The sequence below is a fragment of the Aulostomus chinensis genome, chromosome 3, assembly GCF_037954235.1.
Source record: "Aulostomus chinensis isolate RoL2024-O1b breed Wild chromosome 3, RoL_Achi_v1.0, whole genome shotgun sequence".
In the NCBI taxonomy this organism is placed as follows: Eukaryota; Metazoa; Chordata; class Actinopteri; order Syngnathiformes; family Aulostomidae; genus Aulostomus; species Aulostomus chinensis.
The window spans coordinates 9,581,713-9,596,597 of NC_141322.1; the positions used below are offsets into that span (position 1 = coordinate 9,581,713).

Sequence of the window (14,885 nt, forward strand, 5' to 3'; positions counted from 1 at the left end):
GCCAAAATCACAAGAGATCCAAGAAGTGGGTGCATGGTAACTTTTTTTTAAAAAACATAACGTAAATACACACAAGAAAGCAAAATAAGACACATATTCCTTGAATAAATTGTTTAATCAACTGTCTAATAATGTGAAGTCCATTGCAGATGTCAAAGAGTCTGAGAGTTTGGTGGCAATTTTATCTGCAGAAGAAAAGACAAAGAAGAAGTATCAAATATAATGTTCACAATGTTGCAAACAAGAAACCTGTATCATTCATAATGACAGTGATTAGATATTTTTAACTGAGACACAGAGCTGTAAAATGTTTATCTGAGATGTTGGAGACATCAAGAACCCGAACACACCACAGGCAAAAATCTGAGATTGAGATATGAAATACAAACCAGCTCTTTTCTGTTGTTTTTTCCTCTTCTTGCTGGCAGCCAGGAGTGCCTGGCCCTGCTGTAGGGGATCTACATTCACTATATCCTTCAAATCTGGAGCCCTGGATGAGGCAGGGTTTTCAGGTTCATCAGTCTTGGACTTCTGAGATTTGATCTCTACTGTCATTGGTCCAAACTGTAGTGTAAGAACAGCATGAAATGTAGTAATAGTAATAGCTCAATAATCCATAATACTTCAGAAAATAAGTGTCTCTTCACTGAAGCTGTAAGGACTACACACCTCTTGGTCTTGACCCTCCTCCATAGAGTCAATGTTATCTTTTAATTCTGTCTCTCCTTCCATTTCCAGATCAGAGGGGGGTGTACTCTGGCCACCTTGCGTCATTCCAGTGCTTTCAATGCAGAAGCTCATTTGGATGTTAGCACAAGATGATTCTGAAGCAATGAAAGCACATGAAATTTCAAACAGCACCTACTTCAACAAGGTCTTTAACATTTCAATCCAGGTAACGTTACAAGGTAATGTTAATAAGCCAATTTTTTTTGTCACTTTAATAATACACACTTAACATACATGGTAACAAAATAACACCCACAGAAAAGCAAGTATTTCATTAAAAAAAATAGACACAAAAAAAGTCATGCAAGATCATGTGTAAATAGCATATTAAAAAAAGGGGCAGCATTGTATTAAATCGAGCAGTGTTAAGTGCTAACACATCATCATCATCATCACGTGATGATGAGGAGAGGGATGGAGGGGCAGCATTTGGATGGTGTTTAGAGTTCTCATAGCTTGGAGGACAAAGTTATTGCACAGTATGGCTGATTTCACAGGAATGCTCTGGAGCTTCATTCCAGTTGACAGAAGTGCAAATTTGTGATGGGAGGAATGAGAGGGCTCAGTCATGATTTTGGTTACCTTTCTGACACACCAGTCTGTGTAATTGTTCAAGTGTTGGAGCTGAAGTCAACAACAACATTGTTATCCTAGTCTCATCTGAGTCTTATGAAACTGATACTTCCATAAAAATGATCAACATCATCAACAGACTGCCTTCAGGGGCTTTACAATTTGTACTGCAGACTTCAATGTAAGACTGCACTGCTATATGACAACATTATCCTTAATATTCGTAACTTAATCATGAGTGATGTCCATATCTTAATATGTGCATATTTTTCTCATATCTTGCAGCCCTACTTCAATAATCAGGTCACAAAAAGGTTTTTCCATTGGTTCTGAGATACATATATTCTTAAATGAATGACTGATGCATAGATGTAGATAATGAATACATTTTAATTAACTCCCACTTTAATGGCATTTATTTAATTCCGAAAACAAAGATATACGAGTCAAGTCACGCTGCTGCTTCTTGGCCTCGGTCTCAGTTAATATTACCTTGTCCGGGTGATGACATTTTAGGATGACGCTTGCAGGTTGGTGGTTTTTCCAGAGTACTTAACGTTTGTGTGACACAGCTTGCAAACCGCCATACTTTAGTCTAAATCATCGCTTTCCTTTTTGTTTTTGAACCCAAAATGCTCACACCCATCTGCTTTTAAGCATGCAGGCGCTGGATTTATACTCAACGCCATTCTCCTGAATCTCTCAGCTCTAACCTGATGAGAAAGGCGTCGGCGTCTGGGTAACTAGAAATGCTCTACAGCGGCACTCGTGGCTGGCAGACCTAATTGCTCTTCTTAAAAAGTGCGGGACACGGGGGATTTGAATGGGGCTTAATTTATCGATACTCGCAGCTGAAAAATCGATACTCTCTGGGAAAACAAAATATCAATATATATTGCAGAATCGATAAAACTGCTCAGCCCTAGTCATGGCAAACTTTTCATTATATTATGCATTAGTGCTGCAAATTAACTGAATTGCAATGTCTTACTGGGTAAACATATACCCCCCCAAACACACACACACACAAGAAATGCAGCTATTTTAGTTGTGCACAACTGGTGCAGAATTGTCTTTAATTTTGAAATAATCAATATTTTAAATTCAAAATTAGTCTTAAATGTTTAATTTATGCTGGTTTTAATTTGTATATTTGAGAAATCAAAATTTCTGAATTATCAGTAATCTGCATTTATTTGTCATGAAAATCATTAAACTCTGATCTGATCTGAGGTGAGAGTGTAAAAATAAATTAGGGTCTGTTGATTACCTTATGTAACTGTGATATCGTCCTTAGTTACTAGCGCGGGGAGAAATGAAAAATGTTGTTCTTACCTGCAAGAACCTCCTGATTTCCTTTTTCAAGCTCCTCCCAGTCAAAAGCTTTACCCATTTCAGTGACAATCTCAGCACTGACATGTGTGGGTAAAGTGTGAGTCTCTGGAGGGTGTGTGAAGTAGCTGATTCTTCCCCTAAATAACATTAAAATCAACGCTGTTGGTAAGATCACCACAATTGGATGTCATTTGTAAAGCCAAAGAAACATCACCCACCCTGTCCAGTCCATTAATAGGCTCTTGGCTGCTTTGTCAGTGTCAGGCAGTCCTCCTTTCCTTAGTTTGCCTTGACGCCGAGCAAGCAAGGCCAAGAACTCCAGAGCAGTCTGAAAGTCTGCAATGCCGTAGTGCTCTATAATCTGCACACAAGGAACAAATATCATGGCAGCGAGCAGGTGACTATTCTACTGATAATAGCTGGAGCCGAAAGACCACATACCTGGGTCTTGCTGCACCGTCGGAGGATGGCCTCCACTGGTGGAAGGGGATCAACAAGCTGTTCAATTTTTACACAATTACGAAGAATCATCGCGGCGTCAGTTGTTGATGTTGCCATGACAATACCGGGACAATCTAGAAGCTTAATGTGTTTGTCCAGATGCACCTCTTGAAGGCACCTGAAACCAAACACATCCATCAAGACTAGTTAGCCGTTGTTATATTCTTTGTCACAGACTGTAACTCTACAGTATAATCTAAAATTAAAGGTGACAAAACAAGATGTGATGTAAACTTGACTGAAGTTTGAAATAATAAGGTACATGTATGTTTAAGTAATTCAGGCCTGAGATTGCTCTTAACACTTGATTTTCAAGTTTATAACGACTGTCTACAAAGTACACCCTTAGCAGCCTTGTTGGAGTTGGCCCATTAGAAGAAAGTTGGCTTTTAAGGATGGTGGCCTTAAAGCAACAGGAGCTAACAGCTTCTGTTAGGACAGGGCTCCACAAATTATTAACCAATATGGCTGTGTGCACTCCTGGTATTAAGATCCCTCTTGGGCAATCCGATCACAAGTGGTCAGGTTATTGCAATGATACTTGTTCCTTGCAAGCTGCTTGTTGCAGCCATAATAATCTCTGAGTTTTTCAAAATGATCAGACATTGTAATAATATACCGCCACTGGCCTGCTCAGCAATGGCATTTACATTTTATCAAAGGACAGCAACCCTTCAATGCAGCCCAGGATGCATTTGCATTCACACTAGCCAAAGAATGTAGCCACATGTCGCCCAGAACACCTGTGAATCTGGTTTCAGTGATTGGATCTCAGCAGGCATTGAGTATGTGCACACCTGGCATTAAAACTGACCCCTTGTTATTATGTTGCTCAGGATGGTTATCAACACAATTTGTGCATAGGAGCGAAGACATTATTACTGAAACAACTTTGGCGGGTTGGTTTGTTAGGAACAAGCATCATTGTGATTTACTTCTAATTTCTGACTGATAAGCACAAATAAGTACTGCCTGGTGCACTGCTCGCTTTCTTATTTTCAGACCTGGATAAATAAAAACCTAAAATAAAGGCTAATTAAAGCAGCTTCCCATTGCTAGGAGATAATGTGTTGCCTTTCTGTTTTGTTTTTTGTGGGTGCGCCATGCTCATCATCACAAAGCAGCTAGAAACACAATTACCACACCAAAAGGTGTGCATTGTGTTGTCAAAACAGCACCAGAATGTAGCATCTCGACCCGCATAAAAAGCAGCATCGAGAACAATGACAGCGTTTCAATCATCTTTTTTTTTCCCCAACCAAAACAGTCACCAAGAATGTTAAAGTGTTTCTGCTTAACCACAGACAGCTTGAATTCATGGCTGCAAATAGCAAAGTTGCTAAAGATGCCTGAGGAGGCTAAAAGCTTTGTACTTACTTGGTGACACCAGGAGTGGCTCCGACATTACACGCTTTTGCTCGCTTTAGACTGTTGATCAAACTGCTCTTTCCCACATTGGGAAAACCTGCACATCAAGTGGGAAAATTTATTTCAGTTTTTACACCAGGTGTACATTCCGTCTTTACATTTTATAAATGTTGCATCATGAGTAAGCCTTCACTTACACTTTGCATCTATTATTTTGGGTTTTAAGTCTACTTCATTGTGTTTACACACAGAACAGCACTGACTGCGTTAGCCTACACACAGTACTGGGCCTCAACACTTGTGTAGAAACTAAATGAAGCAGCTGCACTCTGTGCAACATCATGCTTTGTATTCAGCTACAGACATGTTGCTCACCTACAACACCTACAGTGATGGCTGTCTTGATGTCCAGGTTGCGACAGTAGTTACCGAGTAGCTTCATCAAACAATCAGCACCAACACAAGCGCTGGTGCCAAGAAGCTCTGTGGTGGCTTGAGTTACTGGAACATTACTGTGTTTCTGAAAATGAAATGCATTACTGACAGTTATCTTGTATGTCTCTATATGATAAAACTGAATTTACACTTAAACATGACTAAAAAATGGACATACCAAGTTTTTGGACTGCTGTTGAGTAGATGCTTTGAATGCCACCGTAGGAAATTCATTACGGAGATACTTGATCCACTTTTCCACAATTTCTTTTGACACCAAATCTTAAATACATTAAAACCACATATGTTAGGCATTAAATAACTGACTAGAGTACGGTATATAAAACACATAGTCCTGAAGATGTGCTGTATAAATTTAAACCCACCGATTTTATTGAGCACTAACACCATTTTCTTGTTAGTTCCACTCTGAATGACTGCCTGCTCCACCTGAGGACATCTGCAACCTAGAGGGTCACGTGCATCCAAAACTTCTAAAATCACATCTGCTGCCTCCACCACCTTCAGGGAAATAATATATACAAAATGCCCATTTAAAAACCTTTTGAGAGATTTCAATCATAGCTGAGAAAAGTGTCAAAGATGAGATTTACAGTTGAAGGGAGCGTGTACAGTGGTTATTCATGCATTCCATCTATACAACTGTGTAATAAAGTGTGTATCAAAAGCAGTTAAATACAGTGAGGTGGTTTACTATCCAAAGACAAATCCTACAAAAGAGCAGAATGAATTCAGTTACCCAAATCAGAATACTCAAAAACTTATGTGTGACATGCAAAAAGTACCCTTTTAAATTCCTTGTAATATGCTTTTCTTGAATTCTCATTTTCAAAGTTCACATGCTTTTCCAAACTCTGCATCGCCATCTCCTGGTAACACAAACAAGAAAACCACAATCACGATGATGGGGATGCATACAGTAAAGAGCAATGAAGGTTTGTTTCTTCTATGGAGGAGGACATTTTTTACCCTCTGCTCAAACTCTCTCTGTCGCTGCAGGATGTCATTCTGAAAGCTGTGCAAATTCCTCCTTTTCATCAGCTCTTGCTCTCTTGAGATTTTCTGCTTCTCTTGGAGGTCATGAAGCTTTTTAGGAAAGATATGAATGAAGGGCTTGTTATCAAAACAATCAGGATTCAACTTAAAATCTGAGAGCAGGTAAGACTCAAAATTTCACCCTTTGTTTCCTGATTTCTTCTGGATTTCGGCGGTCTTTGACACGCTGCACAGCTGACTGCTCTGCATTCTTCACTGATGCATTGCCTCTTTGTCCAACTTTATTCTGTGGGCAAGAAACATATCAAATAACATGTTTGAAAATAAGATTCTGTCATCTCATAACAAAACATTTGATTTCTGTCTGATATATGAATGGAGATTTAGTATATCATCAGTTATAGCACTTAACCCCACGGTCAGCTGGCGTGCAAGTGTAAATGTTCAAAACTATTCTCAAAGGGAATTCTTGTGCTAAGTTGCTTCAAATAATAATAATAATCATCATCACAAATAAGGAATGATACATCACATGAACAAAGTATACAAATAGAGGGCATATATAAGTGTGTAATATTTTTTAAAAAAATATTGCATCTTGGATTAGAAAGGTATGATATCAAGGAAAATTGCAAAGTAATGTTTTTACTTATATATATATTTCTATTCAATTATAAATTATTCTTTCATACACGCAAATACGCAACAAAAATACACAAAAAAAGCACGCCAAAAAATTACAACACAAATGAAGTAACTGCCATTGTATATATCTTAAAATGTAAAAAACGGAAATATACCGACACATAATCCCAGTTATGTCCACAAAATAATATTGCACACGATAATGAACCTCTGCACTTCATGCATGATGATATCATAGTCGTTGTATATATAAAAAAAAATGTGGGATAGCTGTTTGGAGGGTTAAGCGACAGTCATATTGGCACTGAAGACTTGAATGCTGGCATTACGTAAGTGTCGTGCCACCTATAGGTGTTCGAAAGTTAGTGTAACTTGTTTATACGGAAAAAAATTGAATCAATAACCTTAAAGAATTAATGCCGTACCATTCTACATTTTCCTCATAACTGTACAATTTAATGGCACATTTGGCCGCTACGTCACACACCACAGCAGCCCGACAGCTCCAACTCGTTAAGTTAGCTTTAAAAACGGAAAGCGTTTACCTTATATTTACCAAGAAATCCGAGACGGTGGGTTCGTTTTTGTTCTGATAAACACAAGAAAAGACAGAGCAGGTTAAATAAACTTTACTCTCAAGGTTGAGTAAATGCAATAAATTCACAGCGACGAGTTACATACTCGTTTTAGACATGATAGCTTCAGCCTTCTATTTGGCCTTCCAGACTTCACGTGTTTCGTGATAATACGAGCATGCGCAATCTGTGCGGACATAACATCCGTGAGAATTTCAAAATAAAGTTGGCCATTTTTGAACTACATCAGAATACCTGCCTTCCGAAGGTTTTTTGTTTTGTTTTGTTTTGTTTTGTTTTTTACTGGCATTTAAAAAAAAAAATCTAACTCATCTGCACACCCGAGGAAATAAGCAAACAAACGAACACCGTTACATATTTACAATACACATGTTCTAAAAGATGCATATAATCCATGCCTTGTTATGTGTTTGTTTTTATCAATATTATTGTCCAAGTAACAATAATTTGGTTATTTTATGTTCATAAACTTTGATTATACGAGAATAAAACTCAAAGGCCTTGCCAAAAGCCTAAAGTGATAATTGTCTATGAGCCATGTGTCATGTGCAAAACCTATTGTATTTTTTTTCTTTTTACCGTTTTTATGGTGGTCAACAGCTCTTATGCGTGTTGGCTGAATTAGATCTGAGAGACATCTTTTGTTGTTCCACAAATATTGATTAAATTAATTCTAACCAGTTGATAAGGAATTTCATCTGGTGTCCTTTTTTTGGAATTTCTTGGACCTCGTCCTTGTAATTAGTCTGTAAGGTTAAGAGCTAATCTGACCCCTAGGCATTGACCTGAGGCTGGAGCCAACCTGTGGTGTCTTCCGTAATTTTTTTTGTTAGAACACCTACTGTTAATAAAGCTGACACTTAGGACACCAGCATTGTCCAGATGCAGTTTAGATTATGTGAAAGGTCACAATAGTGAAGGATCCAATTAGGTATTACTGGTAGTGCCCATCATTACGAGTATGACTGTTTGCAAGGGATGAAACTCAGATGTCCTGGGGGAACTGACTCAACCTCATCTCACAGTGAACCTTGTACATCTACATTGGATATATTCAGAAAAGTGTCCAGTGTAAGCCATCTCTGAGTCTCTAGCCTGTTTCTTGTGTTTGACGGATTCTTTCATCACACAAAATTCCTCTACACCAGTTTACTGCACACACTGTAATCTTTCGAGTACAGAGTTCATCCACTTCATGAATTGTGGCTATGGTTCTCTTGTCTTGAAGAGAACCAAACTGGTTTGATCTGGTATATCAATGCTATCTTCACACCCAATTCCCTCATGGATCACAGAGAGAGCCATATGGGACTTTACATGGAAAACTATCCATCCATCCATCCATTTTCTACCGCTTATCCTGTTGAGGGTCGCGGGGGGGGGGGGGGGGGGTGGTTCACCCTGGATGGGTTGCCAGTCCATCCCAGGGCCAACACATATGAACAGACAACTATTCGCTCTCACAGCCACACCTACAGTCAATTAAGAGTATCCATCCATCGCCCATTGTCTACTGCTTATTCCTACATTAAGGGTTGCGGGGGGGCTGGAGCCTATCCCAGCGTCAATGGGCAAGAGGAGGGGTACACCCTGGACAGGTCGCCAGTCCATCGCAGGGGCCAGTATACAGAGACGAACAACCATTCACACTCACAGTCGCACCTACGATCGATTTAGAGTATCCAATTAGCCTAGTCCCCAATTGCATGCCTTTGGACGGTGGGACGAAGCCAGAGTACCTGGAGAGAACCCATGCAGGCACAGGGAGAACATGCAAACTCCACACAGTAAGATCCCGTACCCGAGTCGGGACTCGTACCCGGAACCTTCTTGCTGTGAGATGACAGTGCTAACTACTGTACCACTGTGCCGCCCCACATGGGAAACCTTTTTTTATTCTTATTCTTAATATTCTCATCATTTAATTAGTTGTTTTACCCACCTTGTTTTACCCAAGTTGTGATGCTATGATGTTTGAGGGACACACATACTGTACAACTTTCTTGTAAAGTGAAGGACAGCTTTCCTATGGCTCCCAAAAGTAAAAACTGTTTTTGTAGGCTATATATATTATGTAGAGTGTGTGAAAGATTGTCTCAAACTCTTAAAGATAAAGTCAAGACTGTCCAGACTGAAACTCAGCATCCCTCACTTGCTTCAATTCAATTAAAATATTCAACTGACTGTTGGCTACCTAAGTAATTTAAGATCTATTCTTTAATGTGTTAGCATATGAATGTGACATTAAGTACATTTACTCAAAAGATCAAATACTGTATACATTATAAATTACACACTGGAGATCTGTATTGTTTGACCTTTTAATGCAAAACGAATGAAAAGAGGGTGCCTTTTTTAAGAGATTATCAAGTTAAAACTTGGGTAAATGTTCCAACTCATTTTTTGTCTGTTCTCTCATTTGGTCATAAATTTTTCTTTGTTCTAAAGAAAATTTTTAAGATGTGTAGACATGTCACATTGGAACAACGAGCTGCTGCTATATGAATACTTTTTTTTTTTCCAAATTGATCTCCAGCATGTATGTTGTTTGGATGCTGATCTTTTTTTATTGTTTCTGAATTGAAAAGGGGGGAAAAAAAGACTTTCTTTGCAATACATTTTGTGAAAAATGTGACAACTATCAATAATTTAAAAATAAAATAATCAAGATGCGGAACTTGTACAACAGTGCACTGCTTTGTTGGTAAAGTTCTTACTAAAACATACAAACACAATGCCATGAAAGGGCATTTGTGAAAAAGTAGTGAAGTTAGTTTTTGGCAATTGTACATCATCATTGTCATTGTACAAAGCTACTATGAAATTTTCTCAGGTGTAGCACAGAACTTCTACAAAGATAGGAAATTTAGACATGTTTTAACTGTTGAGGCTGACACAATGTCCATCCAATGTCTTCCACTTGTTCCTATTAAGGGTCACGGCTACGGGCGAGAGGCGGGGTTCATCCTGGACAGGTCACCAGTCCATCGCAGGGCCAACACATAGAGACAAACAACCATTCACACTCACAGTCATACCTACGGTCAATTTAGAGTATTCAATTAACCTAGTCCCCAATTGCATGTCTTTGGACTGTGGGAGGAAGCCGGAGTACCAGAGAGAACCCACGCAGGCACAGGGAGAACATGCAAACTCCCCACAGAAAGATCCTGTACCCGAGCCAAGACTCGAACCCTGGACCTTCTTGCTGTGAGGCCACAGTGCTAACCACTGCACCACTGTGCAGCCTCTGACACAATGTTACATCACCAATTACTTAAAACATCCTTAATTTGCCTGTTGTCAATAAACAGCTTGATTTTTGACTGTCTATTAGGTCTCATACTGAATAGCCTGGCACCTGAATGTTTAAAAAACATTTAAAAAAGTCTTTAAGCCTGATCTTAAATATCTTTCTTTAAAAAAAAACAGTGATGTAATGATTCTTTGTTTTATGTTTTTTTTTATTTTTACATTTGCCAGAGAGCTAGGTTTACTACAAAAAAAAATAAGACAGAAGAAACAAATATTCACTGTACAAATCACAATCTTCCTCAAAATATTTTCAAAGGTATAAGATGGAGTTTTATGCAGGAGCCACAGAGGAGACCTCTGTTTTTGATGTAGACACTTCCGAGCCATCATCTACTTGTTTGCCAAGAAGCTGCAGGATACAAGTGCGGAACTGAAAAGGAGAGAGTAAAGAGGCTTTAACATTTTTTTTAATAACATACATTTAATTTAGACGGACAATAAGACTGTTGTGCCAACCTGTCGGTTCATGAACACATAGATAATTGGGTTGTAGATGGTGGCGCTCTTGGCAAAGTATGCAGGCATGGCAGCAGCTAGAGGATGGAAGGCATATCCAGGGTTGGCTGCAGCAAAGCAAGCAAAAAAGGTGTAGGGGCCCCAGCATACAATGTAAGCCAGGATCATAACAACGACCATCCTGGATACTTCCCTCTCAGCTTTCTGGGTTGACTCAGATTCCTTCTGCTGCATGGCAACCTGTTTGAGATGAATGTGTCAGAGTTCTACCCAGTAACTTGGTATGATTTCCTGTAAATAAGTTGACTTACAGTGCGAATAGCCCACCATACTGCAAGGTAGCACAAGATGATGATGGCCAGTGGGATGAAGCAACAGGTAATCATAAGAACTATCATGTAGGACTGGACCCCAGGGTCCTCACTTCCGCTGAATACATCAGGTCCACAGGATGTCTTGAGTCCGTGAGGCCAGTACCTAACGCAAAATATTTATTACTTTATTAAACACTGACGATGTGTGTAGCAGTCAGGTAAAACATCAGGCTACCTGCTCCATCCAAAGACTGGGGGGGCACACCATATTGCTGACCAGATCCAGGAGAACACAATTCCACCTGTTGCCCATTTAGCATCAAATTTTATGTTTCCAAAAGGTTTGCACACAACAATCCATCTCTCCCAGGAGATGATAGTCAGGGACCAAAGAGCAGTAATACCTGTACACAAAAAGCACATTACACAAGAACGAGAAACATTTCTCTCTCTGTTAAAGGCAATAAACTGTGAGCACTTACCACAAACTGAGACAGTGTACCCCTCAAAGATGCACATTGGGTGTCCAAGAATGAAGTAGCCAAAAAACTGATTGCAGACACTGATGGTGCTTGCAAAAACTGTCTCCCCGAGATCAGCAATAGCAAGATTAACCAAGATCCAGTTCAGAGGATGACGGAGTTTCTTGAATTTTGCTGTGGCCACCAAGACAAGACCATTGGTGAAGACCGATGCAACAACCACGAAAACCATCCAAATTGTTGACATGTTATAAACCCACCGAGGAGCAATGTGGTAATTGGGACCCTCAAATGGATCTAAAGGAAAACGAAAGAAATCTCTAAGTTTCACATATTTCAATTTCAGATGCTGCACAATACAGTGATATCAGTTTGACTCTTGCTCAAGGTTCTGCTGTCCCTCCTTGTTAAAAAGTCTTACATCTGTTATAATCAGTTATATCAATCAAATAAAATGGTTATACTGTACCTCTAGTATGGTTGCTGTTTGTGTAAACGAAGACAGAGCCCCTTGTTGTCTCATCATTATATCGCCTGGCAGCAAATGCCTGTTTTCCCCACTCTTCTGCCATTGTGATATTAGAAGGAGGTCTACAGCAGCTGACCTTTCTTGTCGCTTGCCACCTCCTCGGTTGACTGCCACTACACATTGTACTTAAGCTTTTATACTGATGTTACGGTACTTCTGATGGGATTAGCTCACAATCAAATCACAGTGATGCACTGCTTGGCACTGATGGCCGCAAGGCAACGAACTGTAATTAAAACCAGAAGTTAATTGGGTTACAAGGCAAAATACCACAAATAATCTGGTTTGAAAGTGGATTTCCCCCTTGTCTAAAATGTGGATTAATGGTGATCTTTGACTAAGACAGAAGTACAACATTTGGGGGACATTTTCATCTATTAAGTCACTTTCAGAAGCCTAATTGTTAACTTACTTACACCCTTAAAATGTTGAAAGAATTTACTTGTACAAAGATGTTTAATCTGTCCCAGATTTAAGATCTAAAGCAGATGTATTTATGCAGAGGACTAATTCTAGATGAAGAAATCATGACTTGTATCATGATATTATGGATATAAATAATACTGAGGAACTGTGCATATCAACTTAATTTATCAATTTGTCATGTACTGTGTTTCATGTCATGTTATGTTGTGGTCTTGCGCACCTGGAACTTGAGAGGCATGAAATGACAGCTGAGTACTAAAGCGGCTTAATTGGGCAAGAAGAGCTCCAGGGAGCTATGGCCTGCAGTTGCTGACATGTGAGGTAAATAAGACACTAGTAATCCCTCCGGAAAGACAGTTCACCTCCGAACAAAGGATTTTTTTTTTATCCTACCACAAACGTCATTATCCTTGTTGACCTGAATAACAGTTTAAAAAAAACAATAAAAAAAATCTAGATCCAAATACAGTTGTGCTTGTCAATAGAAGTTTTATATATTCAGAACCTGATACTGTCTGTAGAAGATAAGAACAGCCAGTTATTATTGCCTTCATTGGCAGATGCCAGTAAAGTATACAGTTCCTTTACTTAACTAAAAGAAGAAATACCCAGATGAAAATAGTACTCTAGTAAAGGTAAAAGTATCCATCTAAAATTTTACTTAATTAAATGTCGAGAATTTTTTTTAATTTTCAGTTTATCTGCTATCAAAATTAAATGTACATTCTATATGTTTTTTGTGTATCCAGTGAATGGCCTGACAAGCAACTGACCTCTAAAAGTGATGTGTGTGTTCCAGTTGTACTACTCTAACGGTGTCCTCTTAAAGTGGGAGACTTAAAATTTGAAAGCAAGTCATCATTAGGTATTGCATGATATTTTTTACATGGAAAATAATTTACCTCAATGTAACTAGGGAATTTAAAGCACAATTTTGCCTTTGAAATGCCATGGAACAAAAGATCAAAGTACCCTGAAAGGCAATTAAATAAAGTACTGATACTTTTACAATTTTTTTTTCATACAAATGCTGTACTTGAGTAAGAATATTTTTTTACTTTCCATCCCAAGCACATGCCTTGTTAATTTACTCAACCTGATATATTGACATTGTCATCATTGCCAGGTTATGTTGCTTACTGTCCACAAGCATCCATCTAAACTCTGTATATAATATTGAAATAATATTTTATTTCATAATTTTCATCAATTACAAGGCTGACATTTAAGAAACTTGCCTGTCTTCTTTAAGTCAAATTCTTATTGCTTTTAGCTGTTTCATTCTCCCCTACTAAAAGCCTAAATATACATCATCATGCTTGACGACCTCTGTGTTAGCTGATGAATACTGCTTCCACAGAATAAACACACCCATTTTAAGTAGCCATGGCCATGAATGCTTATGTGTGGAAGTAATTAAGGTTTCTCTCCTCTCTCAAATTTTCCTGTTCTCACATAAGTACTGTTCCACTTGCAAGATGACAAGTCTTAGATGAGACAAAGTCAGAAAGAGTGCACAGGAATCCAGTTTAAAAAGTTTGCACTGAGGTGACATTTAAAAGGATCTACATAAATTTGACAGGACTGATAGCTGACCTTCCCTCTTTCCTCTGTTCATTCTTTTTGCTCAACGTGATATTGTGATGTTGAAGATCATGCACTGCACTGTTGAAGTGTAAATAAACTCATTTTAACACAAAAACATTTTTGGAGAAATATCAAATCAGATTCCAATATAATCACACTCTGTAACATTCAAACTCTGTGACTTTGATAGAAAACTGACATATACTGTAGAGTTGATAGAATTTCAAGCCATGACATGATTAAATGGACATTTTGCTAGTTGCTTTTGAGCACTCACAGTCGTGAATGCATCTCGGTATCATCTGCCAATAAACAGCAACAACTCCTGGACTGATTTCAGCAGGTTACAGAATGAGTTCACCAAATGCTGGACATGCCTGTCTTCCTGTAAAGATGTGGCCCAGAATGTGGAGTGTGATGTCTTGCAGTGTCTTTTCTTCAACAGTTTACTCTTACTTAGAAGACAAATTTCTAAATGGGTTCCCTTACTTTTCTTGCCTTCCTTACTCATAGTTTCAGTAAAGCAACCATGCTATGGATGGAGATATCGAGAGAGCTTTGGAGATTTGAGGAGGTT

At 38.7% G+C, this 14,885-nt stretch overlaps 2 protein-coding genes across 2 annotated transcripts; both read right to left on the reverse strand.

The window, feature by feature from the left end:
- Positions 1-96: 96 nt before the first annotated feature.
- Positions 97-7,366, reverse strand: gnl3l (G protein nucleolar 3 like). The gene is made up of 15 exons (XM_086198516.1): positions 7,285-7,366; positions 7,149-7,192; positions 6,140-6,244; positions 5,932-6,048; positions 5,748-5,831; positions 5,328-5,463; positions 5,120-5,223; positions 4,882-5,026; positions 4,516-4,603; positions 3,079-3,256; positions 2,856-2,998; positions 2,638-2,774; positions 670-824; positions 390-564; positions 97-185 (listed from the first exon to the last, which is right to left on the reverse strand). Exons 1-15 carry the CDS (start codon positions 7,295-7,297, stop codon positions 118-120), a joined length of 1,692 nt encoding a protein of 563 aa, XP_086054642.1. The 5' UTR covers positions 7,298-7,366; the 3' UTR covers positions 97-117.
- Positions 7,367-9,741: 2,375 nt separating this feature from the next.
- LOC147267589 (red-sensitive opsin) lies at positions 9,742-12,418 on the reverse strand. Its single transcript, XM_086198518.1, has 6 exons — positions 12,236-12,418; positions 11,767-12,063; positions 11,520-11,688; positions 11,282-11,447; positions 10,971-11,210; positions 9,742-10,884 (listed from the first exon to the last, which is right to left on the reverse strand). The coding sequence occupies exons 1-6, from the start codon at positions 12,414-12,416 to the stop codon at positions 10,786-10,788; spliced, it is 1,152 nt and encodes a 383-aa protein (XP_086054644.1). The 5' UTR covers positions 12,417-12,418; the 3' UTR covers positions 9,742-10,785.
- Positions 12,419-14,885: the final 2,467 nt, after the last annotated feature.

Bases quoted from the DNA above. Each gene is read 5' to 3' on its own strand.
- gnl3l (XM_086198516.1), bottom strand. The intron at 3,257-4,515 runs GTAAGTACAAAG...GTTTGGTTTCAG, and splicing joins GCCACTCCTGGTGTCACCAA to GTGCCTTCAAGAGGTGCATC. The intron at 2,999-3,078 runs GTATGTGGTCTT...CCTTGTGTGCAG, and splicing joins GACGGTGCAGCAAGACCCAG to ATTATAGAGCACTACGGCAT.
- LOC147267589 (XM_086198518.1), bottom strand. From the start codon at position 12,416: ATGTGTAGTGGCAGTCAACCGAGGAGGTGGCAAGCGACAAGAAAGGTC. The intron at 12,064-12,235 runs GTACAGTATAAC...GTTTTCCTTTAG, and splicing joins AAACAGCAACCATACTAGAG to ATCCATTTGAGGGTCCCAAT. The intron at 11,689-11,766 runs GTAAGTGCTCAC...TTTTGTGTACAG, and splicing joins GTACACTGTCTCAGTTTGTG to GTATTACTGCTCTTTGGTCC.